Here is a 27408-nt window from a genome sequence, read left to right on the forward strand (position 1 = left end):
CCTCCTTGTCTAACCGGATTTCATGGTCACGTTTGAATGTGTGTGAACTGGGAAGTTGTGACTACGAGAAACGTGAAGCAGCCGCTGAATTTCACGGCTGTAAGTGATGAGGTTTAGTTCAGCACCAGTGTTTTTTTGTTAACCTTTTTGTTTTTTTTTTGCAGGGGATTGTTGTTGGATTGAACACGTACCCTGTTATTTCTCACAGTTGTGATCACATGGCAGTGATCAGTGGAGATTATTGAGTTTGAAGTAAAGACGGTGGCCTCGAGGGCAGAGAAGCAGGCTGGTTGATGGAGGTCACTGTTTCAAACTGTCTATGAAAGCGAAATGTTATGGCCTCGAGCAAAGAATGAACCTCTTGTTGTTGATATTACCAGGTTAGGTGTTGTAAATCTGTGATTACTTTTTACTGTAGTAGATATTTTTCTTACATAATCACGGCAGAGAATGCTTTCTCTCTTTTTTTCTCTCTTTTTGTCCTCAATTATTTGTTAATTCAGTGTTTTGCATCATCAGTCAAACTAAGTGTTCAGCTGTATTTTTGGCTGGACTGCAGCAAAGCACTTAAAACAAGGAAGTCTGCGACTGACTGAGTGATGAGTTTACACCTTTGGTTGAGTGATGGAGTTCTCCGTTGTCCATTGCGCTTTCAAAATGAACAGGTGCCAGTAGTCCTGAATTACATCCTTGGAAGGTAACACTGATTGTGAGAGGTGTGATGACATCACTTTGACATGTGCAGGGACACTGCATCAAACATAAAGATAAACTAAGGCTTACAGCGATGTTCAGATAGTCCACCTCATCTGCTGATCATGGATGCTGCCACTTTCTTTATCCATTAAAATTAAAAGTCTTGTTTCAAATTATACATGTAGGATTTAGTGGTATCTAATGGTGAACTTAAAGATTGAAGTTGCCATGTGTCACTTTCCATTTACAAGTGTATGAAAGAATCTACAGTGGCCATGAAAATCAAAAGGTTGTATATAGAGCCAGTTGGTTTGTCCATTCTAGGCTACTATAGAAACATGGCGGTGCAACATGGCATTGCAACAGAGCAATTCTCATTTTCAGGTGATTATTCTCTCATGAAAACATACTTATGAATATTATATTCAATTTCTGCTGAATGGGTCCAAGAAATCAGTGTAAATCTTACGCACGGGACCCCTTGTCATGTTGTCCTGCATGATCTTCTGCTACTTGAATCAGTGCATTTCAAGAAAAGTCAGTCACTTTGTAAAAATCAGGGGGCACATAATGTAAGACTCATCTCTAATCAAAGAACAAAACATGTCTTGTGTATTTCATTTTAGTCTTTTGAGGCTACTGGTGAAGGGGAGTTTGTTATCTTTCCTCCTCTACTGTCTATTTCTGGTGAGGCTGTAAAAAAGCCACCACTCTCTCCTTATGAGGAACTAAGACCACAAAACCAAACACTGACAGCTGATGCTTAAAGGTCATATTAGGTAATATTTTCTGCAGTAGTGTAAGTATAAATGTCTTGTGAACGTTATAAATGGCCAAAAATGCACTTTACTCAGTACAAAGTACAGTAGTTTTTATTTTTCATAGTTTTGACAAGAGTATATCTCCCATTTAAATCATCCCACTAAACCTGCCCAGTGGCCAAAAGTAAATACGAGTGGTTTTAGTGGGTAATTTGAAGATATTAATATGTATAACCTTAACTAAAATAAAACATTCGTCCTCACTTAACCTTTTGGCTTTTTAAGAAGGTTAGTGCATATGTTTTTGATTAATTCATGTTGTTGTCCTTGTGCATGTGTGTCAGTTTGTATTTTGGAACTCAGTTATTCATGATGTCTGCACAAACATCGTTGTGGCATCAGTGTTTTATTGGCCTGGAGGTTTAACAGCTGCTAATGTGCTGAATCTTCGAATTGAACCTCACCTGATGACAGCGAGCATCTGATTGATGTATTACAGTCTAAGTGTAATAATTGCACGTTTAGAGCAGATGTCTTGACACATTTGAAATGATTCTCCTGACGATTGCATCTCATTGCTACGGTCTTTAAGGATATGACAAAATAATTGCGGTGAATAAATCTCGAGTTAGGTTTCTGTCAGTGGGTCGGTTATGGAAATCGGCTGAGCTTTAGATGTCACAGGATGACACAGTAATGTGAACCGATGTGTCTGGATTATGCTCCTCTAATTGGAGAAAATAAACCCCAGAGGCCCCAAAGATTTACAACTGAATTAGGGAATCATTATATCCTCAGACAGGACTGTGTATCAACCAACCTCTGTTTACTCTCAGCACGCCAGAGCTCAAGTCTTTTCTGAACACAACCTTAAATAAACAGGCCTATAGAGTTGCAACATGTTTAAACGACTGCTTGAACAATGAGCCATAATTGCTCCCAAAAAGGGGCATAATTGCTGTTCTGGTAAGAGATCCTCACTTTTGGCAAGCATTTTCTGATTGGGCGCGGTGGCCTTTGTTTTGATAGGTGCATTTGAGCGCTTCGGATGAGCTGTCCATCAGCGGGAGAGCAGAGGAGCCAGCAGCTATCATGGACCTGGCCTCAGCAGCCACGCTCCGAAATATTCTCCTCTACGGCATCCAGCTTCATCAGTCAAAGGTAAGCTCTTCGTCTTTCCCCATCTTCTTCATGTTTTTCTTTTATTTCTTCCTGAAGTGAGCTCAGAGTTCCTGTGCTGTGGATGTGAATGTTTAAGAGAGGCCAAACAAAACAGAATGGGAAATGTCTCATAAGTGTTTTGTTCCAATGTCTTGTCATGCTTTTATGCTTCAGGCAAGGTTGCTGTCTTTTATCACACGTTTTTATGTGTGAGTGTGTGCGCGCTCTCAGACAAGCGTGACTTTTTTTTATGATGCGAGCGAGAACAATTGCGCACCCGCCAATGTGATTGAGAGGGCAGGATGTCAACTTTTCACCTTCCGCCATGTGTGTTGTGAAGCGTTGTTTCACCTGAATGTCAGAAAGATGAAAAGGACGCAGAGGTCTAAAAAGCATCGTGCAGCTCAACCACTGCATGTGCAGGCTGAACCTCAATGGTTAAAGCAGTAACGTGTGAGTTACCTTCTGGTGAAGGTGACTCCAAACACATAAGGAGCAGCATATCACAGTTTCTGCTGTACCTGTATCTGTAGCTTGCCTACTAGCTGCCCTTAGCTCATTTAGTCGTGCTGCTAGAGGCCCTCACCAGACCTGCAGTTCAGAACACCGGTGGAACCAGGCACAGCAGCCTCTTGTGGAACACGGCCAAACCAGGATTGAACACAGGGACTGAGGACAGGGAATACTGTACGGAGATTATTTACAACAGCTCCATCCAGGACTGGGAGCGATGAAGATGTCAGGCAGGGACAGGAGCAAGAGGAAGCTCGGCATTCAGAGAGATATCGAGATATTGTCACATCTAACGCTATAGATTAAGGATTTACTTTCAACCAAACCAGTCGAGCTGGTGAGACTTTTGTTTCTGTCAAGTTTGAATTGTGTTTACGAACAACATTGTTTTAGTTCAGTAAAGGAGAGAAACTTGAATTGAGAAGGTATGTGGTTTATTACAGACAATAAGTGTGCCGATATTTCCTTTCTTGGCATTTTTTAAAATGTATTTTGGCTTTTTATGCCTTTAATTGATAGGACTGGTGAAGATATGACAGGAAATAGGTAGAGCGAGTGAGGGAATGACACACAGCAAAGGGCCGTGAGCGGGAGTCAAAACCACGGCTGCTGCAGAGGACTCACAGCCTCCATACACGGGGTGCACGCTCTACCAACTGAGTTACCCAGGCACCCCCCTTCGTTGGCATTAAACCCTAAGCCTAACCCTTTATTAGACTACTAAGAGAGATTGTGAAAGTAGCAACCTCGCTGCTTGCATACATCTTCAGGCTAAAACTACAGGGGAATCAGAAAGTCGCCTCTTGAGGCACAAAGATATATCAGCAAAACATTACATAAATGTCTGTACCACAAGGGTTACTTCTTTACATTCTTTTGAAAATGTTAGTCCATTTTTGGATTGTTGTGAATTTAAATTCCGGCCATAACTTACACGTTACTCCTTTAAGCTGTCTGTTATGGAAACCGACTACGAGGCCGCCAAGTGTGCACTGGAGTCATCAGGGTGTATGCGGCTGACCTGAAATCCTTAACTGACTGCTCAGTAATTATAGGATTATATAAGGTGGAATTATTCATCCAGCACAGTGAGAAGTGTCAGGAGTCATGCTACCAAAGCCGTCAAGTCAAATCACAACTTTTGGGCCAGATGTGTGGGGCAAAGCTAAGACAAATGCTGAATATTCATGGCATTGTTGGCCTTAAATATGACATCCATCATGATTTATGTACATGACTGACTGCTGCAGCGTGATAAATGAAGTTTCTTGGCAGCCGAGCCACTTCACAAATCTTTTTTTTTTTTTAAAGCCTGCATGCCTCAGGCAACGGGATGTTTGAGCAGGTCGGGTTTATGCGCTCATGAAAAAAAAAAAAGAAAACGTGAGCGATGAGTTGAAGAGGAAGGCCCTGCTTCTGCGGTCAGTGATTTGACGTCACAGTGCCGCCTAATTAAAACGAGATGCTATGTATTCTTGATAGTGAGGAATGCAATACGCTGCTGGCCCACATATGAGTTTGATTCCGCTATCGGATGTTGGACATCATGGTTTTCCCCTGAATTATGGAGACTAATGCTGTTAATTAGTCATTCTGCCTCAACTCCTCTGAGAGAACAGAGAAAAGAGTAAAGGAGTGGATGGAGGTAATGTGTGTTTCACTATGATAAAATGCTTATCGTTATGAGATAGTGGAACAGCGGTGTACAGAATATATAAATCACTGTTAGTTTTTTGTTACAATGAGGATAATTCTTCCCAGATGGCCTTATTCATATTTGTCGAGATGCCTGCCAACACTTCCTCTGTCAGACGTACAGAATATATAAATATCACTCACAATTTTAAGTTTGTTTTATTTCTTTGGCTTTAATAAAAAAGCCTGACAGTAGGCAATAAAGCACACATAGTGAGCGTTTTTAGGTAATCAATCTGATTAGTGGAAGATACATTAAATCTGTGCAGATGGTTCATTTTACTTAGCAGTCCTTAAAAATGCATTTTTTTCTTCTGGTTTGTTTCTGCCCTCAGTGTTTAATGCTTTAATTAAAACATGAAAACCCATAAACATTTGAGATGGTACTGTGTTTATATGAGCGATTATATAACAACTCATGATTCTTTGTCATAAAACTCAGCATTGTCAACATGCAGAGGATGATTTTCAGCTCGGTCACATGAAGGATGAGATGTTGTGCTTTCCCCACGACAAAACAGCCTGGATTACATTTTCTGTTCCCTGCAGAGAGGCTCAAATTTTCCTATTTGAAAGACTCAAAATATTTTTGTAAGGGAAACAGACTGAAAACATTTTGTTGTGCTGCTGTCCTTCCTGTGACATTTGACTGTTCGCTTAGTATCAGTAAACAGTAACTGAATTCATAATAAGACAACGTTAGCTTCAGTGTTTAGCCTCTTGAAACTTGAATCAGTAAGCTCTCTGTCATGGAGGGTCTCATGTACATAATCGTAAGCATCTAAAAAATATTAGAAATTAGTTTTAATCCAAACTTGAAACACATACAGCGGTACATTGCTTGGCTCCCATGTTTGGAGCTGTCAATCAAACATTGATCTGCCACGCCCACATAGTCTTGACAAATGATCTTAACAGCAAACTGTGCTGTTTTTAAAACAGGTTTTCTTATAGTTATGAACGTTTATTTTCACTCTGATCGTTGTGGATTCTTAATCAGATACTAAACTTTGATATCATACATGCATCTTTACTATTTAAAGCCACATTTTCAGAGAATTAAAACAAATGATTACCAATATAAATGCATTCTGATTAGTTTTTTTTTCCTTTTATTTGTGTGATTGTGGCTTTGTGGGCTTCAGCTATGAAAGTCTGCGGAAGAGCGTACAGCTCGAAACGTCATGCTAATAAATTTTCATATGGGAGCTCTTTTGGTGTGGGGATCTTTTTTCTTTTCTTTTTCTCTCTTTTCATGCTTTGTGGGCTTCAGCACCACTGGGAATGAAATGAAAAATGCCAAATAAATTTAACAAGTTAGTTGCTAAATTTACTAGCCCAAATTGCATTTTACTTGCCTCGGGCAATCCTTATTGTTGAGCCCTGAAAAGGCTGTTTGATGGCAGGTTAAAGTGGTGAAAATATTCTAAATACAGCGTGCACTTAAATTGATGTTGAGTTTTTGGTGTTCCTTGGCAAAAATAAGTCTGACCCTGTCCACAGTCATGCATAGCTAAGCTTCCTTGCTTGTGGTCCTCTCTGCTTCACCAAATCAGCCAGCCGCTACTGTAGGTAATACACTGAATATCCATAAATAAAATCAAATAATCCAAACTATCCCTCTAAATATCACACAGCCAGTGTAGAAAACTGAACTGAGTAAATATTGTGAGAAATGTGCTTTCAACCTCGCATCAGTGATGCTTTGTGTCAGGGAGTGTCTTATTAAAGCTAAGAATATTTGTGCAGTTAGAAAAGTTTAGAGTTCTGTTACCGAAACCTGATACCAGTGGAATAACACATATCCTAATACATATCCTAGTCACATCCCTCTGTTTACAGGTAAGAGTCCAAATGTGATTTAAATTGTCAGCAGTTCTTATAAACTAGATAAGAAGTTAAAATTATTGGCCAAAATTTTAACATTTTCAGATTTTTCCATCAACAGTAACATAAGGTATGACATTAATACTTTGTGTGTCTTCCTATTTTGAGAATGTGACTGTTTTGTGACTCTTTGCATTCATACACAAAGCAGCTTTAGTGTCTGTCCCCTAAAAGTCAATGATTCAAGTCGTCAGTCAAGAAGACGCAGAACCAACCAGCATTTTGTTAGTCGAATCAGTGCACTTTTTGTTTTTGAGCTGTCTCGCTGTACACAGAGATGATGCAGGAGCAACAGCGTCTCAGGCTGTAAACTTCTCTCAAAATGACCTGAAGACAAAACTAACTGTGATGAAAGTAAAGAAGTGTGATGGAAACAGAGCAGTGCAGACCGGGGCAGCATGACTCGTGTCTGTTGGCGGCTCAGACGCTCTCAGCTCCAATGCTGACCACCAGTGATGTCGGCTAAACTACTTTGGACCAGACAGCGGTACAACCTCCAATACTGACCTCCACAGCGACTGATTGTTTGGCTCACCTCACTGTCAGCAGCTGGGCAGGAGAGATGGTCCATGGTTCACCAGGATTTTCTGACTGAAACTGAACTAATGAGAGCTCACACTTTTACTTTCTGACTCTGACCTGGACCAAACTCACTGCAGCCACCACAGTTGAATAGATACAATCTTGAATGCCGCTCCATTTTAAGCTAAACCAAGAGTTACTTTTCTTAGCTGCAGTTTTGTGAATATCAGTTTTATGATAAATGGCTGAGGTCTTTCTCACCAGCAACAACAGCTGGCGAAACAAAAACAAAAAACAATGTACAATCCAAAACCATAATCTGTGAACATCTGAACTGTGACTGTAACTGTGTGTACAAATTACTACTGCAGATTTTCTCCCCCATTACCACTGCTAGGGTGCCCATGAGGAAGGTACTTAACCCCAAACTGCTGCAGTGGAGCTGCTCAGTGGCCAACAGATCAGACTGTGGTTGCACTGGGTGGCTTCCAGGGTGTGAATGTGAGGAACTGCATACACCAGGGAGTTCCTACAAAGGAGAATTAGTGCTCTGCCTCTCTGGCTTGAAAAGGTTTGAAAAAAACAAAGCAAAACTTTAACTCCTAGGAGAAACGTGCCAATTTCATCTATTTTGTAAGTTTTAAATTAGTTTGCCACATGTGAATCAATGAATCCTAACTAATGGTCACACAGTAATGCAAAAAAACCTAACTGATCAAGGCAGTGGCAGACCAGCAACTTTGGTGTTCTGAGGTGATTTCTTTAAATGTCTTTATCAGTTCATAACCAAAGATACTCAGTTTGATATAATAAACAGAAAAGCAGAGAATCTCTAAATTTGAAAAGCTGAAAACAGCATTTTCTGCCATTTTTGTATTTAAAAAATCACTTTAATGATTAATTGACAATCCAAACAGGTTTTTGTTGTTGTTGTTGTTGTTTTTTACCACTTTTTTTTTTTTTTTTCGACATTGCATCTAACTTGCTTCAGGCAAGTAGGCAACCTTTATTGTTGATTCCTAAAAAGGCTTTCTGATGGCACGTTAAAGCAGTGAAAGTTAAAGCAGGTGGTCCTTTTTAAGTTGACTAAAATAAGTTTTGTTGCTGACCCTCTCCACAGCAGTACATTGCTTAGCTTCTGTGTCTTTGCTCCACTCCACTTCTCCAAACTGAGGGCGTGGTAACCGCCATCTACTGTAGGTACTACACTGACTATCCAGAAGCACCTCGTGCAGCCTCCCTTCAGATAATCTGAACTGTCCCTGAACTGATCTGGCAGCCAATGTAGAAAATGAACCAAATATTATGAGAAATGTGCTTTTAACCTGGCGTCAGTGACACTTTGTGTCAGGAAGTGTCTTATTGAAACTAAGAATAATATTTGTGCACTTAGACAAGTTTACTTTTCTGGATTTAACGGCACAGTTCGGAGTATCATTACCGAAACATGCTCCCACTATACAATACTTAAATATTATCATAAATATTTTGAACCCTGTAAACATTTTATGAATAACATATGTCCTAAAACATATCATATTCTTGTGCCTCTGTTTTTAAATGTAATTTGAGTTGTTAGCAGTTCTTCTAAACATCGAAAACTCAAGTTTTAATTATGAGCCAAAGTCTTGACATTTTCCGATTTTCTGCCATCAACAGTTAAGCAAGTTATGACATCAATACTTATGTGTATCTTTCAATTTTTTTTTTTTTTATACAAAACCTTGTTAAAGATAATCCACCATAAACTCTGATTTCCCTTTGCTCCTCCCTGAATGATTTCACTCTCTGCTCTGACATGACTGCTTGTTGTCAACTGCACACCAGTGAGAAGAATAACTGTGGAGAACATTTAATTGTCCCTAGCCTCTTGTTATGTATCTCTCTGAGGAATTATTGGACGCACCCACCTCTTTGGAAAAGTGTGGCCATTTGGTTAATTGAATTTTAACCTCTGACAGTTAAAATGCATGAGCGCATGGAACTGAGTTCGTCCCAGAGAGGTTGGGAAAATGATCCACCTCATTGACCTTTAGTGATGTCTTCTTGGATAAAAAAGAGGGTTTTCTCAAACGAGGCCTGACTATGGTTTCACAGGATTCAGAGTAACACCCAACCACTGAGGCTCACTGCATCCAGCAGCATGTCGCCATGCATGCCACTTTGCTTCATCAAGAGGAGAGAGTGAAATGGAGTCACGGGCAATGAACAGCGGTCTCTCTGAGAGGACGTGATCAAAGCACTTCTCGAGAGTCTTTTTCCGTTTGTGTTCGTTACCCCTCTGACGATGCCCACAAGCCAAACATCAGGTGTGACAATGTGTGAAAACCTCAAACCGATCTAAAGATGTTGGCTGAGAATATGTGGACACCGGATCCTCATAAACTGACACGATGTTGTGAGAACGGTGACGCTATCAGTGTCTGCAGTGGCGATAGGAAGTGTCATTGGATCCCTCTTCGCACAGGGTCCTGGCGACTTGTCATCCACTGAAAAGGGAGTTGTCACAGTGATATATGGGTGTTGTAATCCCTGCAGTGAGAGCCCTGATGTTTACCCAACCCCATATTTCCTCCTCCTCAAAGGGCCCAGACCGGGAATCCTAAACCTGAGAAGAGATTAGTCGGCCAGGAAGAAAAGAGAGGGAGAGAAAGGAGAAGAGGGAGGGGAGGGAGGAAGAAAAGGAGAGGACTCTATAGGTCTATTCTCCTCTACCTGTTCAGATCTAGGTCTGAAAGGCAGACAGGTGAAACCGTACACGACACAGTGAAGCTCTTGCTGTGACACTCGTGGAGTTGTACCCTCACCGGGGTCAAGGGAGATCAGGGAAGATCACCGTCTCTGTGGTCTCGGCACACTCACGACTTTACTCGGGCTAAATCCAACATTTGTCCTCTGCTGAATAAACAAGCGGTCTTAATGGGGAGGCACAGCATTGCACGAGAGCAAACAGTGGCAGGAAATTGGTGCAGAAGCCCACGACAGATCTGACACTAGGGCTGAACAATTAATCAAAATATTATTGCAACTGCAATATGGCCAAGTGCAATATCCAAACTGAAGAAACTGCAATTTTTTAAAATGAAGTACTGTACTGCTGCAGAGATTTCTTGCGCTATAAATCTTGTTCTCCAGATGTTTGTTTGGTAAAGACCCCATGAATGTGCCACTTTTTGTGTCAAATCTTGCTGTAGACTTGTAGATATTTCACTATACAACTGAAAACTTTGACCTGCTGGTGGTGCTAGTGTTGTAGTACTTGAGATCAGTCTCAGGACCAGTTTTTTAAGGTCTAGGTCAACCTGCGCATATATAACTAAATTGCTTGTCCCTTGTCTGATTTGTTGAACATTATTACTGTGACTGGATATCAAACTTCTTGCTTCAAATGCAACTAATAATTTTACTTATTTCTGATTTAAATTTTTGTTTCTGGCTGCCACCCCTCTCCACCCACCCCACCCCTTCAAACACACCAACAATGTGAATGCAGTAAACAGGAGAAGAAGTCATGGCTTTCTGGGAGAAGATGTCAGACAAATCTTCTGTAGTAAAATTTGGCTACCTAAACCACAACACGGTCACCTGGAAAACAGGGTCCATAAAGAAACACACTTTACACAGCTGTGTGAAAAATCTGCAGCTAGCTATCCTGATGAAGTTAGCGGATCATCAAAATAGGTCATTCTTTGGGGACCATGAATGTCTGTACAACATTTTGTAGCAGTCAAGGAAATAATTGCTGATATATTTCAGTTGGAACCAAAGTGGTGGACCAACCGACTGACCTAGTGACATTGCCATCCACAGAGCTAACTAGCATGGCTAAAAAGTACCTTAAAGTGAGCCAAGGTTTATACTGCCATAAACAATCAGGTTTCACTGCAAAGTTCCATAAGTGAAACCTGGTCTTTTAGTTTAAACCCCTGAAAATGAACCGCACACTCCTGGAGAATTTTCTAAATGAAGCGCCAAGGGAAAATGATTTCTCCAGAGGTCTTTGTCCGCACTTTTTCTCACACAACATCTGTCAGGCGACATATATGCAGCTTATCCTGTTTAGGTGCAACACGGCAGACAGGTGAAACCCTACACAAGCAACCGAGGCTCTTGCTGTGACACCTATGCATTCGCACCCTGGCAAGGTCAAGGGAGATCAGGGATGGCGGCCGGCTCTGCTGTCTCAGCACACTCCCGACCTTTCTTTGAGCAAATCCAGCAATTGTCCCCAGTTGAATAAGTGAGTGGTGTTATATTTTCTGTGATGAAAGAGTGTTGGAACCTTTAATGGGCTCTGAGAGACTATCATCATTCCAGCCTCTCAAAATGAAGAGCTGTCTCCATTATGAGACAGATGTGATTACTAAAATCCCTTGCATTAGACTCTTTGGCTCAGCTAGGTCGATTGACAGCTGAGAAGACATTTTAAGTTAAGAGGAAAAAACTATTACTTCAGTTGCTGTTTTAGAAGTGATGCTTAGCTGAATGAACATCAGACAAGTTAATGAAGAAATTTCAAAAAGGAGCACAGATAAGAAATAATGTGGAATTTCTCAAATCTGTTTTTGGTTGCCCTAACAAACTTCTCTGGAAGAGCTGACAGATCTGGCGAGGCTTCCTCTTGATTCACTGCACTTAACGTCAAAATAAAAGTCCAGTATCCACCCCCTGCGCCTTTACACAGTTTTCCCCCGCTGCTTGCCTAAGTACTTGTCTTTGTTCTGACAATGATGTCTTTAAACTTTATCTAAGTTCCCCCTGGAAATGTGGATGAGAGCGCTTGGCTCCCTCTGTGGAATCCTGACATCTCCATACAGACAGAAGCCCGGGCATCGCTCCCCTCCACAGTGATGTATTTGTAGAGTGTTAGGGTCAGAGCCTTGGGAGAGACTTGCACTGCCGCAACATGTGCAGGATATCAAGCTTGATCTTCCATGCCGAGAGTGCTCCAGATGTGTGTCGGTATGTGTGAAACTTGACCGCTGGAGTTTGGCTCAAGGAATTAGACATACCAAAGCGGTGTTTACTCAGCTTTGATTTCTTAGATTAAAAAGACCAGCAAGCGCGCTGTTTGGGCTGATGTGACTTGACGGAGACTCTTCCAGACAATTTGGAAATGACATTCCATGAGAGAATTAGTGTTACAAACACACGGCACGTTCTTATGGAAGATTAATGTAATCCAGCTCTTCACAATTAGTTTGTAAACATTCAATCACTCAGACGAAGGGCAAAACATGCAAGTGTTTGTTTTGCCACTTGGTTTTGAGCTGTTTCTGACCACCCACAGTAGTCCTGGTTTGAGTTTTCTTCCAGGGATTATACCTTCCTTTAACAGGCCTCATCAAAGATTGTTTTTGTGGCACTCACCTTCCTGCTCTGCTTTTGCTTTTATTTGCAGGGACCTCTCGGTACACATGCTTGTCTGGTTGGGTGCGGTGGAAAATAGCTGCAGAGTAGTACACAGTGTATTCAGACAAGGGAAAATATCACCAGATGTCCCAAAATGCTGGTAAGAGTGTAGCAAGGGCTGGTAAATTTATCTGCTCCTCCAGTCAGCTTGGTAAAGTAGAAAGCACTCAAACAGCATGCCAGGGTTAAACAATTAAAAATATTTTTTATAGGCTAATAGACAAATTTTAAATCCACATTTGGATCCACACCTGCATCAACATATACATAGTAATAGGTGATCATGCTTACTGGCTGCTCAAGACCATGATTTATGGAGACTACTACTATCTATCTACTACTACCGAATATCTCTGGGTTGTCAACAAAACGAGACATTTTTGGACATTAACCTGGGCTTTAGGAAACACCGATCAACATTTTTCAACATTTTCTGACGTTTTATTGATCAAACAATGATTGCTTAAATAGTCGACAGATTAATTAATAGTGAAAATAATCATTAATCACCAAAACATAAAGCAGCCACATGTTGAAGCTCATCGATCCTCACCACACAATAATCACTGACCTTGATTTTATGTTTACTGGGTTTTGATTTAAAGTTCAGCTCCGGATTTAAACCGCTGACACAACCCCTGCAATGTGATTGGGCTCGTGTCCTGCTTTCATTAAATTCCCCACAATAACTGTATCACTTCATTTTGTGATGTAGCAAGGATGGGCTACACACATGCTTATATAATGGCAGTTATGTACTTGAAGGCAACTTTTATTTCTTTGTCTCATAACTGAATAAGAGGCTACTGGCGTGCAATCAGTGTGTGTGTTCATTGATTCACTTCGACAGAGAGCAGTGATTGCAGTGAGCAGAGGGTTTGCAGTGGAGATCTAACTTTGTTAGAGGTGTGCTACTCAAACGGAGAGGATAACTGAGACTTTTTCTAACTTCCTTAATGTTTTCTTCAGTTGTAAAATCTCCACCAGCATCAGAAACTTGGACAAAACACAAGCAGGCAAACGCAGCTCTTGTGGTCTGCATGCGGTATCTCCACTGCTGTTGGCTGGACTTGTAGTTACTGGGATCCTGGCAACTAATTTCCTTGTAGATTCAACCCTGGTTTTACGAGCTGTCATCTGTCCCACTTTGCTGATAACAACATCTGGGCATCAGCTAGAGGAGAGGAGGGCTGCTGTCTGCTGGAGCTGCAGCCCTGGCAAGTGGCAGGCAATTGTGTAACATCTTGGAGGCAACAGTTGATCGCTGTTGTAATAAATAGTTTAGTACTAGTACTAGTATTTCTGCTGCCGACTAGCTAGGGTGGCAGTGTATAATTGTATAGTTGACTAATTGCACATATCCTTAGTAGTTACATTTTTGAGGAAGTGAAAATCAGCTATAGTGTGGCCCACTGTGTGCAGCTTTAAAGCGTATATCTAGCCACCGTAGCCACATTGAAGCCTTTTTAGTGCACCACCATTAATCAAGCTTTTGTTTGCTGGTTCATGGCCTAACTTTCCAAAAAACTTTGGAAAACTAAACCAGACTGAAACGAACTAAAAGGGTACCTCAAGTGGAGGTAATGGCCAACCAAGTTGTTTGGAGGTCCCCCCTAACAGCTGAAAGGTTCATTCAGCTGGTAAAAAAGTAAAAACGACTGGCAAGTTTTTGGATTTGTGCTCCAATGCTAAAATCAAATTTCCTGCTCTGATGAAAACTCCACTTGGAAGTTTATGGAGTTATAAATAACCAGATTTCAAGGTAGGATTCAAGAACTTAAATCTGGTCTTGTATTTAATGCCCTCAAATGAATCTCACAGTCATGTGCTGTCCCTTCTTGTTCTCACACTACATCTGTCAGTCCACATGGCCGGCTGTATCCCCCTGATGTTTAGTCTGCGGTACACAGATATTTTGACAGCAGCACAAAAATACAGAGTTGCACCTATGTTTGTATGTTTGGCTTACGGCCTACTGAGATTACAATCTCGTGCTTGTCTTAAGGATGGAAGTGAGGGCACTAAGCCTTGGCCAGGATGTGTGCTGCTGAAAACCAGGTTGTAATAAATGTCCTGTTTTATGAAATATTCCTGCACCTGCACCTGACCTCAGATGGCCTGGGATATACACTGTATTTGGCTTCCCCGGCTTGGTGTAAGTGATACGGTGCGATAAGTAAATGAGGCATCTGTGCAGGGTGTGTGTGTGTGTGTCTGTGTGTTCTTGGGCCTCTCTCACTGCATGTGGGATTTGGTATGTCCCTGTTGATAAATCCCACCCACGCCTTCATGCTTTCATACCTTCTCGACTAAAGATTCATTGTTCTGCTTACTGTTTTGAGGTATGTCTTTCGGTGAGTTGAATTCAAACAAAGTCATCTCTCACCAGAGCTCGTTGAAAAAGTTCTCACCGAGGGGATCCAGCGGAGCTACAGACCCCCTCGATGTCCCATTCTTAGCAGGGTTTGCCTTCTCTGAAGAGGGTACACAAAAAGAGAAGTTGTACATTAGACGTGACTAACAAACTGCATGTTTGCCCAATGGACGCCCCTAGACAGGATATTTTGGAAACCTGTGTTGAAAGAGCTTTACCAGTGTACCGTGAAAGAGTTGTGTGGCAGCAATTGTTCTCTCAATGGGGTCTGAAAAGCAGTTATCAATACAAAAGTTTGCTTTTTCAATGGCTGGAAAGTCTGAGGGAACTCACAGCCGCACAAAAGTAGGGCGGGATACAGACTTATTCATTTTTCTACATTACAACTCCTTTCAGATGAAGTGAGGCAGAGTGGGAACGAGTATCTAAAATGCAGACACTCAGGCAACGACACGGCGAAATTCAATAAAACACATTCCCTGGAGGCATTTCATCTGTAAGAAGTATGAGATGATACTTATGTCACTGTCATCTTTGTCAACTTCAGCTCTCAGTCTTTCAGGTTGGATCCAAGCAAATATTTTATTTTTACGGCTGAACTTTCAGTTTAAGCATGATGTATAATCTGAAGGTTATTTAGATCCAAATTCCAGCAGTAAATATTAAAACCGGTTGGATCTAAGTGGAGGTTTTCTCTCTTCTCTGTTTAATGTACATTCAAGTGTCTGAGTAAAGTTTGACGGGATTGTTGGTCACATTTGATTGATTTTATCTCAGTTTATCGTTGATCATCTTTGTCTTGTACTGTTCTCAAGGTTTACTGAAGTATTGTATTTAAAATCAATTCTGAATTATCTTTTATTTATGTACTTATTTTCTACATTCTGACCTTTTCACCAAGCAACAAAACTAAACTTCATAATGAGTACTTCTTATAATTACTAAGAAAGTAACTAAGTACGAAACTTAATTATATACAGTTTTCTCCATTTCTTTCAGATGTTCTCTCTTAATTATTCCCTCTCTTCTTTCTTTAACTCGTTTGAATGAATAAAAATCCCCCAAACCTGAACACTTCATCACTTGTGATTAGTACTTTTACTTGTGATATCTAAGGATATATTTTGCTTCTAGTACTTATTTATTTCTACTTTTTTAATCCCATTAATCGTACACCAGTGGGTCAGTCTTTGCAAACTAAAATGATACCAAAAGATTTAAAAAGATATCAAGTATCAGGCTGAACTGTGGAATGTAAATACAATGCAAAGGACATTTTATTGGCAGTATTTTAGCTTGTTGTATTTCTACTTTAACCAGTGATTTGAGTATTTTTTTATCCACTGTTCTTTATATCAGATCAGTCCATGACTCTCCAAACCTTGAAATAAATAAAGGTTTCAGCCAAGCACCAGAATTAAACTTACACACTTTTTTAATCTCTGACTGATCTGAGGTACTCTTTTTTCCTTTCCATTCATCTTTTCTTCCTTTTTGTTTGAATCAATCTGAGTCCATGGAAATCCCCCCAAACGAAATAAAAATAAATAAAAGTTTTTCTCCTAACAGGAAAACTTTGACACTCCACAGTGAATACTTTTTGGCCTTCTTGTAAAATTTGAGGATATTATGCTGCTAATACTTATTTATGATTGTCTTCTTATTTTAATCGCATTGACCTGCTGGTGGCTCAGTCATTACAATCCCACAGATCTTTATTTCAAATTACGGTGGAGAAGCCAACGTTTCCAAAGATACCAAACAAGTCAGACTGAAGTTTTAGGAGACGAGACATCTAGAAAATTTCCAGCCATAAAAACACGTGGAGTCTTGGGTTGGAATATTTCTCCTGTATACCTTTAATGGAACAAGCTGGTAAAGAATCTATATGACACTGTCAGACACGGTGGAATAACAAACCTTGATTTTTTCCAACCTTAAAGCTGCTTAAGGGAACATAAAAGGGGGGAATTTGATGTTAAGGAATAGAAGATTTAAATGCTTTTACTTTGACTTGTAATGGTGTGTATTCCCCCTGTGGTATTTCTACATTTACTGAAGGATTTGGAGTCGTTCTGCGTCTATCAAATTGGTCTCTACAGGACTGTATTGTTGTAAAAATTCAAATCAGACTTCTGGACTTGCCAGTAATTGGACCTGTTGCCCCCTTCTCTCTTCGCAGTTTAGCCCCAAGCTACTGGCTGTCTTCAATGATACACAGAGGGGAGTGAGGGCAGCAGGACCACAATACCCACAGTGGGACGAGCTGTCAGAAACCCTGAAACTCTATCCTCTCTCAGACCAAAGCTCTGGGTGTTTTTAGCTCTATTGTATCACTGGGATTCAACACGCAGGTCATTTGGGGAGAGTTTTTCTGAGAAGTTACTTCATCTATTAAAAAGACGTCAGAATAATGCTCAGTGAAGTTCACATTAGGTGGTGGTTTTAGCTTTTAAAACTCCCAGAGTGGAGAATGCCGTCTGGCCTTAATGCAAGTAATGATACTGCCCTCAAGTGGATGCTCCAACTATTAGTGCTGTAGCACCCTCACGTCACAGGCAAAAAGACAGTGACAGTGAAACGTTAGGATGATGAAAAGAGGTCATAAAAACGCTCTAAATGCTCTTGGCCACCTTAGTTATGGTAGCTGGTGTGACTCTAACAACTCTTTCCAGTTCTCTTGGCTCGGGCCGAGTGCCAAGCTTTTCCATAAGCTGTTTTTCAATTAGGACCCAGCGCTCCTGGCATTTCATGAAGGGAACAGAAGTGGAAGCCCTCAGCAGCAGGAGCAGCAGCAGCAGCAGCAGTCCTCGGGGCTGGGGATGTCGGGGAAAATGACAGAGGCATACAAATTGTCACTGTTAAAGGTCCTAATTGCCTGAAACCTTTAAGCTTCAAAGCAGGCTCGTCTTGTGTGGCAGAAGTGCTGCTGCGCGCTCCTCTCAGATGGAAAGGTTGATTGCAACTGTGGCATTTAAGAGTAGAGAGAGTTTGAGGATTGCTTATTGTGTGGTCCGCCGATGCTGCTTTCCTCTCCCCCCCAGCTCCTCCCCGTCCCCCCTTTGCTTTGCGTTTCAAAGACCTGTCGCCTCACGGCTTGTCAAAATCCTCCCTTTAAACAGTAAGCAAAAATAGAAGCTAATGATTGAAGTTCCATTCCATAAACTTGTGGTTGCAGTTTGGAATAACAAGGCTGTTGCATGTGTTTGTTCATTCGTGCACATGGGAGTGATTGAAAACATTCTGCTTTTAGTTACTGCCCAGTCAAATGATTATATATTGAATTGTTTGTACATTAAAACAATGCTGTCACTTAATTTCGTAATATGACTTGTCTCTCGGAATGGAGTCTCGGTTCTGGGTGCACGAGGCACATGAACATCCCTAAAATCCCCACATCTCTCTCCATCTGTGACGACATCCAGTGGTATTTTCCCCGTGATACCAGTTCATATTGTTTGCTAACAGCCTCTATTTTTAAACGTGAAATCTGTCAAGTGAAAGTATATAAATGCCCTCTGGGCCACCAAGGGATTGGATGTGTCAGTAATCGATGTAGCAGAGGCTCTGCTGTCAGTGGAAAAAAGTGTTAGGTTTCAAAATGTAAATGTGTCGCGTTCCCGTTTAATATGGCATACATTACTGGTGATAGTCGGTCCACTAATGTGAATAAATGATGATACTTTTGGCTGGGAAAGCCTTTAAGTGAGGATTTGTGGCAGTTAATCATTATGAAGTGGAAAGTGAGTTTCCCTCACGTCTAATAATAGTAAAGTGAATCTCGTAAAAACAAGCACTTTTAAAATACAATAAAATGAAATACCCTCCACCCGACTGCACTTAGACTTTGGCTCAAGAAGAAATGTCTGTCTTTGGAGCGCATGAAGATTAATTCTACTCTATAAACAGGTGAGAAGCACCTATTAGCTCAAATGGCCCTATCAATCAGAATAATCCACTTGTGGTTTTCATCTTAAAGGCTCAGTTACACCCTCGCTTCAGGTTTTATCTCATGTCTGTCCAAATGCACCCCTCCAGTTCTGTTTGTCTCTGCGCTGCCACAGTGAGGAATATTCAGCCTCGGGCGCTCGCTAACCAGTTTCTCCATCTCCATATTCTGCTGGAAGAGACGCCGGGGCAGAGACGGTGGAAAACCGTCTTAGTCAACGCTGGAGGACGTTGGCTGTGATGATGATGAAGATCTGGAGACACGCAAATCCCTTCAGGATCACATTCCACCTCTTTGTGCGAGTGTGAGGGTCCATGTGTACACTCTCAGAAATAAGGGTTTCAAAAAGGTTTTTCCTAAAGGCCTGAGGTTCTGCCCAGAACCATTTGCTTCAGGAGAACCCCTTTTTTTTTTTAAGAGAAGGCTTCTCAAGGGTTCTTTGTAAGACTAAAGGTTATATTAAAAACCCTTTTCATTTAAAGAACCCTTTTTGGAAGAAAAAATTTCCCTCCCTTTTTTAGAAGAAATAGTTCTTCAAATATTGTTTCAATCCTTGAAGGACTCTTCAGAGTTCTTTATACCATAATATAAGAAGGTTCTTCAAAGAATCCCCCAGGTGGTATCTAGATAAAACCCTTAGAACATAAAAGGGAATGTGGTAGAACTGCCTGAATTGATTCTAGATAGAACCCTTGTATATAAAAAGGTTCTCAATAGAACCACCTGGGTGGGCTCTAGATGAAACCCTTGGGATATAAAATGATTTCTGTAGAATCCACTGAATAAATTCTAGATAAAACCTTTGGAATATGAAAAGTTTCTCAGTAGAACCCCCTGGGATGTTCTAGATAAAACCCTTGGAATATAAAATGATTCTCTGTAGAACCCCCTGAGTTTGTTCTAGATAAAACTTTTGGAACATAAAAAGGTTTGCTGTAGAGCCCCAACGTTTTTTCTAGATAGAACCCTTGGGGTATAAAAAGGTTCCAGGTAGAACCGCCTCAGTGTGTTGTAGATAAAATCCTTTGAATATAAAAAGGTTGTCCATAGAACCTGTGTGAGTTCTTGCTAGCACTCTTAGAGGATGGAACCCCAGAGAGGGTTCTGAGTAGAACCATTACACCATAGAGGGGTTCTCTGTAGTATCTCTCATGGGGGGGTTCTGTGTGAAACCCTTCATGGATGGTTTTAGGTAGAACTTTCTGAAAGGGTCGCAAGTGGAACCTTTATAAAAGATTCTCCCAGAAACCAAAAACAGGACAAACCGATGAACCCTTCATGGTTCTAGTTAGCACTTTTATTTCTGAGAGTGTGTGAGTATGAACACATATTCTTATGAAGTGTCTCCCCGGTCTGTGCATGTGTTCTGTCTCCCGTATGCGTGCGTTCTGTCCTGTGTGACCCGACACACGTCTCCCCTCTCATGGATGTTTTTGCGTGCCCGTAACAATGAGCCAGCGAGCTGCTCATTAAGCGAGCCGCTTTATTCATCCTGGACGGTCCCCAGTGGAAAGACGAGACACGAGCTGAACGGAGCGCCGCCCCCGCCGACGGCAGCAGAGCCCGGGTCAGGAGAGGTACCAGCTCCTGTCCGCCGCGGCTCTTCCCTCAGCAACGATCAGTCAGTTCAGAAGTTCCTCACGCTCCAGCCATATAGATTTCAGCCTGAGAGCAGTTAGATATGCAAATGTCTCTGAAGCCTCTGAGTTTGTTGCTGTTAAGTAATTCTACCCTTTTGTCGTGCTTTTTTCTCGACCACATTTGAAGCCTGAGCGGCAGTTGTGACTACTTAAAGCTGTGCCACGAGTCAATGAAGAGCTCAAGTCGTATTTGTGTTCCACTGTGCAAGCAACTACTTGATTTAATAATGCCGTTTTATGAAGCATGATTCATATTTCAAAGGCAGCATATCTGGAGTGGAAATAATTCAGTGCCGGGGCTTAGACAGGCTTAAAACTTTGATCCTCCTTGGTGATCTCGACTCGCAGTTTGCTTTTTCTTATTTTCTCGTGGACAAACTTAAGCGTTTTCTTGTTCTGCCTATAAGAAAACAGACCTCTGTAATAGAGTCATTAGCTGTGGTTTAATGGCTGTAGCTGTCTTCAATATGCCCGAGACACCCAGCGTTCTCGTGACTTTCCCATGGTCCTCATCAATGCATCTGGGTGGTAGTCGGCCAACGATCGTGCTCATCACATTTATCATCCCCGTGGCCTTTTAGCTCCTCCAAACACATGTAACATCTCAAATTCTTTCCGTGTGAAGATGTAATTTCTTTTAGATAACAATCAGAGGAATGCTTTGATTGCTTATGGTGTAAACAGTGATAAGATGCAATCAGATTTCTCCAGAACACTCGCTCGGAGCTCCTGAGTGATCACTGATGAACCTGAATCCAGAGGATATGTGGACAACGCCGTGCTATCAGCTGCAACTGTTGACTGCTTACAGATGTACTGGCCCATCTCTGTATCGCCTCGTACCGGTGATTAAGCCACAGAACAATGACTTGGGTACATCAGGAAAATTACATTTCCTTTCTGTTTTCTCCAGTCCTTTCCTATTTTGTCTTAATTAATTCTTCTTGAACTCACTGAAAGCATGAAATCCCCCCAAACTTAAACACTAAAACTAAACTAGCTTCTTTTATTACTTGTGATATCTCAGGCCAGGGATACTTAACTTGCTTTTGCAAAATGTCAGGAGGCCCAACTTATTGACTAAATGAACTTCGTGCAAGGATTGACAGATAAATAAAATATTTTGCTGCATTTAATTAGTGCAACTCCATGCTAGTTGTAAATGATTTGGTAACATTTGAAAGCGTTCATGCAACAGTAAACATAGCTGGAATCTCTTCCATCATGCAATCACTGAAACGTTGGAATGATTCATGAACATAAACTGATCATACCAGGGACAGAATTATGGAGTCAGAGTTAGGGCTGCACGATATGGTTAAAAACAGCTTTACTGTGATTATTTTCGCAGATAGTGTGATTGTGATATGGTTATTGATTTGTGGGAATGATCATAATTGTCATTTTCACTGATGATGTGAAATTTGTTGGGGTCAGCATCAATCAAACATGTTTCCTTACATCTGGAGAACAAGATTACAAATCTCAAGTCAGGACAGTACTTTATTATAGTGCTGTTTTTCCCATCATCCAAAAACTGGAGCTTCTGCAATTTCGATATTGCATGTGGCCATATTACATTTTTGGTAGTATTTGGATTAGTTGTGCAGACCTAATCAGAATTATCCTAATTCCTGCGTAACTTTTACTCCTCTTCAGCTCTTCAGAGTTGCCTTCCTCTGCAGAGCTCACTTTCATGTAACCGGACGCATCTCCTCATCACCTCGTGCGAGTGATTAATCCCAAGAACAATGAGTTGGGTGCATCATGAAGAAAAACAGAGAATCATCACTGTTTTTCTTTTACTCCATTTCCTTTGATTCTTCAAAGGTTTAGCAAATTGTAAATCTAAATTCATATTAAAAAAAGATTGTAAGTGTTAACACAGAATGCGTCTGGAGCCCATTCAAGCTAACATATTTAGATTCTTTTTTTTTTTTTTTTTTTCTTTTCATTCCCCCGTATTGCTTTAATCAATGAGAGGCTGGAGTCGCTGATCTGTACTCCAGCGCCTCAGTTCCCCCTGCAGTTGGTCGGTGTGGAAAATCCATGTCATCTGACTCCCCCTTCCACTGGTTCTGATTATGGAGGAGTGCTCCGGGAGTTCTGGATCCCGGGTCTCTCGCTCCCATTAACCACGGTCGGGCCAGATTCCACGCTCATCGCTCTCACACCTCGTCACATTCCCCATCCAGTCGCCGCACAAACTGCTTGGAGCTGGCCGATGGAGTTTAAGGCTTTAAGATCAAGAAAGGGACAGAGTGAGAGAAAGCTTATTTTTGTCCTGTTGATCATACGCTCGGCTCCAAATGTGTTAAACCGCTGACACATAGTTGTAATGCAGAATGCATTTGGAAGCCAGGTCTGCTAAATGTGATGTTCCAGATCACAAATCATTGTTGTTTTGTCATTTGACTGGGATATATTTGTAATATATTTTCATGTTCCTCTTTGTGGATGTTAGGACGTTAAAAGCTTTGTGAAAAGCTTTCTTTAGTCTTAAATTATTTTATCTCACCCTCAGGAAATTTGTCTTTAGAGAGCTGGCTGATACAATTGGTTAAAGACTCAGAATAGAAAGTGTCACATGGTTGGTCTTTTTCTGATGAAATAATATATGTCAGATCTAATCCTGTTTTAAGGGATAATTCAAAAAATATTACAATTTGGACCAAGTTTTCGTAGGTTAGGCCATCGTTTTTGTCTGTTTAATAACACCGCACTCGCCAAAGTAATAATCCTTTTTTATGCCTGACAAGATTTGACATCTCATAGCGGGAAAAGGACAAGTGGAACTAATATTGTTAATAAAGGCTGCGTTCCAGGTAGGTGGTGCGGCTCCAGATTCTTGGTGTTGTCGTATGTCCTGGCTCACAGTCCCGGCTTATGGGAACACCCAAATGGAACAGAGCCATCGTTAATATCATTAGTTACACCTGCGCTTTTCATGCTATGACAAGTCAAAGTGATGGCTGTGAAAAAGGTCTGTTGCTGAGATCTGAGAGCATGAAAACATTGCGAAGAAGAGGTCAGACGGGGCCCGACAGTCAGATAGTCAGACTGATCGGTTCAGTCCACTGTACGCCTTCCTGCATCAGCTTTGACCTACTATACTTAGTTGTTGTTTGCGCAGTTTTGCTGCACAATGATGGATTAAATACACAGTTTCAGAGTGCTCACTTTTGGTTTCATCTCCAAAGCAGTAGATACTTTGGCTAAATTGCTTAATTGTTTTCAACCTGTCCAACAATTGATTTTCTTATGCTTAACCTTGTTTTAGTGTTACCACAGTGTTTTTAAATCTTTCTCTCAAACAGCAATCATAGCTCAACTTTAGCTGGACATGGCCATCCTATCAAGCTGCAAATGATGTGCTTAGGGCTGTAATTAGAGAGATTAATTTATTTTAAGAGTTCAGAGGGTGATGACTTTTTATCACCTCTATAAAACCAAGGTCACAGGACAAAGTGTCAGGAATGGACGGTGTTTGTCTGTAATCTTTAGCATGTCCAGTTTATTAGCTTACTACCAACAAGACAAATGTAGTATTACTTCAAAGGCCAAGGAGCACATCATTAACTATCTACATTAGTTTGGGGGGTCACTGGTTGCATTAAAATCCTCATTCTAAATGTTTTTGACAGCTAGAAATTAGAAGTCTGCTTTTGTCTCCCTCTCTCTGACATCCAACTCTTCCTGAGGTTTAATTTTCAATGGTAAATCTGCCACCGTAGTCACTGTAAACTGCACATGTGCTGTGCAAAAATTCAAAGTTTTAAAGGCATAGCAACAGTAACTGTGGATCCAAATGACAAAACAAAACAATAAAGTTTAGCAAACTGTTGTCCAAAACTGTAAAAACAAGATCCAAGATGTGAAAAAACAGAATTATCCTTTAACTCAAGATGTAAGTATAATGTTTTCAGTATTTGAATACAGAGCTGAGTTGTGTGAAACCAAAGTCTATCCCAGGCCTTCCTTTTTCCCTCCTTTGTGGTATACATCCTTTTTTTGTGTTCTCTGTGGTATATACTATATCTTTAAAAGTTGAAATAAAGCAAGAACCGAAAATCATTTTCATATTTTCTCCCTCATGCATGCTGCTACATCAAAAGCTTTGTCAAAAGCCTCATTAAAGTCTGCGATCCATTTATGAAAAAGCCCAGGTAGAGCATGAAGCATAAATCTGTGTGAGGAACAAGCCTGTGGTTAAAACAAAGTAAAACTCCTTGAACTGCAGCCCCCTTTGAAAGATGGAAAACAGGTCATTCTTAGGCCTCATCAAGAGACTAAATCAAAGTAGGGAGTCGCTGCAATGGAGTCAGGGGAGTGAAAACCATTAAAAGTGCATTGTGCAGGCGGTCTGCGGAGGAAAAAAGAAGAAAGAGATACAGAAGAGACGAATCACAAAGGCAAAATAACCACAAGAGTGAATTTGTCTCAGAAAAAGTGAATTAGAAAATGTGGGGTCTCCTTTTGTCTTGCGTGTGGTTTAGCGCAGATCTGTCCAATATCATGCACCATAAATCTCAAAGTGGGCCTTATTGGTTCACAAGCTTCAGAGGACTTGACATTAACACAAATTTGTGAAAAAAGAAAGTGCCTCAATTCTGTGGCATTTTTTTTCTTCTCCCGCCTCCGGAAAATTGCTTCCGTGTGCTGATTGAACAAGCCATAAAATAACATGAGGAGTCACGAAAATCCCCCACCAGATTTTGTGATTCTTACAATCAAATTAAATGTGGTGAATTCAAATTGCTGTTCACTGTGTACTGTTTGTTTGACCTTAAAGCTGACTCGAACAGGAAAGCAGACACAGGATTTTTCTCTCATGAGGAGCGTCTTTGTGGGAAGCTCGGAATGCCGGGTATTTTTATGAGTGTCGTCATTTTTTAAAGAAAATGGCTGCTGACACTAAATTTGGAACCTTTTTGTCATTTGTCAAATCATCGACGGATGTTGTAACTTCTTCCTGACAGCTCTGATTCTTATTTTCGCCATTATTTCAAGTGAAACAACATGGGTATGGTTTAAATTTGTTTCCCGCTAGTTTGAACCGGCTGCTAACGCTAACCTGATGCTCCAGGCGGTCCAATAAACTGAAGCGCTGGTGTACAAACACTTGGATGACTCAAACGGAGTCGTGACTATTGAGAGAAAAGATAAACATGAACAAATGTGAATCTGCGTGGGGATGTCTGAGATTGTTATTGCAGGATCTTACTACTGAGCTCACTTAATGAGCGAGGTGGCATTTTGTTAGCGTGCCTGTCTGTAATTTTATGTTCTGTAACAAGTCTCTCCTCCTCCTTCTCCTCCTCCTCCTCTGCCTTTTCTTTCTCAGGACACCGAGCGCTGGGAGAGGTCAGTGCTGAAGGTCGCTGAGATCACGTCAGCCCTGATCCGGGAGAGGAGCCCCGCCCTGGCGGGACAGCTTCTGCAGGCATGAAGGGAAGCAGTGTCATCAGAAAATCCCCTCAGCGTGACTCATGAACACTACAGGGACAAGACAGTTATGTTTTTTTGTGCTATAAATCCATCTTGTTATCATTTACAGCTAGGTTAAAGGGATACTCCCACGATTAATGAATGCACTTCCATAAAGTTTGAGGACTTTCGAGAGCCCAACTTTAAAAAAAGAACTGTTAAAAATCAAAGCTGCAGAAGTCAAGATATCCTGACGTTTAGTGCCAAGTGTGGGGCAAGTTCCAGAAACCCAGAATCCTACAGTTCCCATAATGCAGCTTTCATTGAATCGTCCCTGCCAGGGAAACCTCCACATCTTTCAAACTTAGTGGCTTTCTGCTGAAAATTCAGTTATGGCAGTGAAAGATGAAGCTAGTCTTTGCTGTAACCAACTGTAATTTGAGGGAAGTGGTCTGTAGTAAAAAATATGTTTGGTTGGTGAAGTGGCATGTATTTTCTGGGGTTCACCAGTGGCTAAAGTTACATGTCCTGCCCAAACAAACAAAACAAGAGAAAAACTTCCCCATATCTGCAATCATGTCACTGACACAGAGCTGTAGATATTAAAACTTGGAAATATTCAACACTTGTCGATTGAACACATTTAAAAGCTGCCACATTTTTTGTTTTTGGTTTTATTTTTTTATTAATTTTTTTTTTCATCAAATTAGTACAGCAGTATTTTTCAGAAATTGCAGCTAATGTAGGGGCTTTAAATTGAGAAAATTGCTGGTCCTCTACTTGACTGGACAGTGATTTACAATCTAAAAAAATGGGCCAAATTAAAGGGATAGTTCAGGTTTTTTGTAAGCACAATTGCATAAGGAAGTCTGCATCACCTTAAGTAGTTGGTGGTCGAAGGGAAGAGTAGTGCCGTCACCAGAGCTTAGCATTGTACTGTTGCAGACGGGGTTGGAAGAAAAACGTTTTTTAACCAGACTGTGGTTTGGAAAATGTAGTACCAACGTTATGGTCTAAACAACCTTCATCAGAAATGTTGATATTTAATAAATATTTCAGCAGAAAGTGAGACAGTATGCAGAAGTTTCTCTAATTATCTCTGAGTTGCATCTCAAAGAGTTGCAAGTTCAGGTGTGCAGAGATTTCTTTCAGCGTTTGAAAACCTAGTGCCAAATAAAAGACTGTTTAGCAGCAAAGTAAAGCAGTAAAAAGTTTCAAAATTTAGCATACTATTGCACAGATATTGATTTCTTTTTTCAGGCAAATCTGCTGACCCCATCTGCAACAGCACAATGCTGAGCTCCGGTGCTGCACTGATTATGTATTAGTACCTCATACAACCCCACTTCATAACTACAACTATCACAAACA

The 27408-nt window shown here is 40.9% G+C and overlaps 1 protein-coding gene across 2 annotated transcripts in view; it reads left to right on the forward strand.

Moving 5' to 3' along the window:
* crppa (CDP-L-ribitol pyrophosphorylase A) overlaps positions 1-26769 on the forward strand; it is a 60472-nt gene extending 33703 nt beyond the window's left edge. The window contains exons 9-10 of one of the 2 annotated variants that reach the window (XM_084725786.1): positions 2487-2618; positions 25955-26769. In XM_084725786.1, the coding sequence (XP_084581912.1) occupies positions 2487-2618; positions 25955-26059 (237 nt within the window). In that variant the 3' untranslated portion in view covers positions 26060-26769. Of the gene's footprint in view, positions 1-2486; positions 2619-19148; positions 19380-25954 lie in introns of those variants that run through there. The other variant, XM_084725787.1, reaches the window with a different exon arrangement.
* The last annotated feature ends 639 nt before the right edge of the window (positions 26770-27408 follow it).

The sequence above is a fragment of the Lutjanus erythropterus genome, chromosome 9, assembly GCF_056507025.1.
Source record: "Lutjanus erythropterus isolate fLutEry1 chromosome 9, fLutEry1.hap2, whole genome shotgun sequence".
Taxonomy (NCBI): domain Eukaryota; kingdom Metazoa; phylum Chordata; class Actinopteri; order Lutjaniformes; family Lutjanidae; genus Lutjanus; species Lutjanus erythropterus.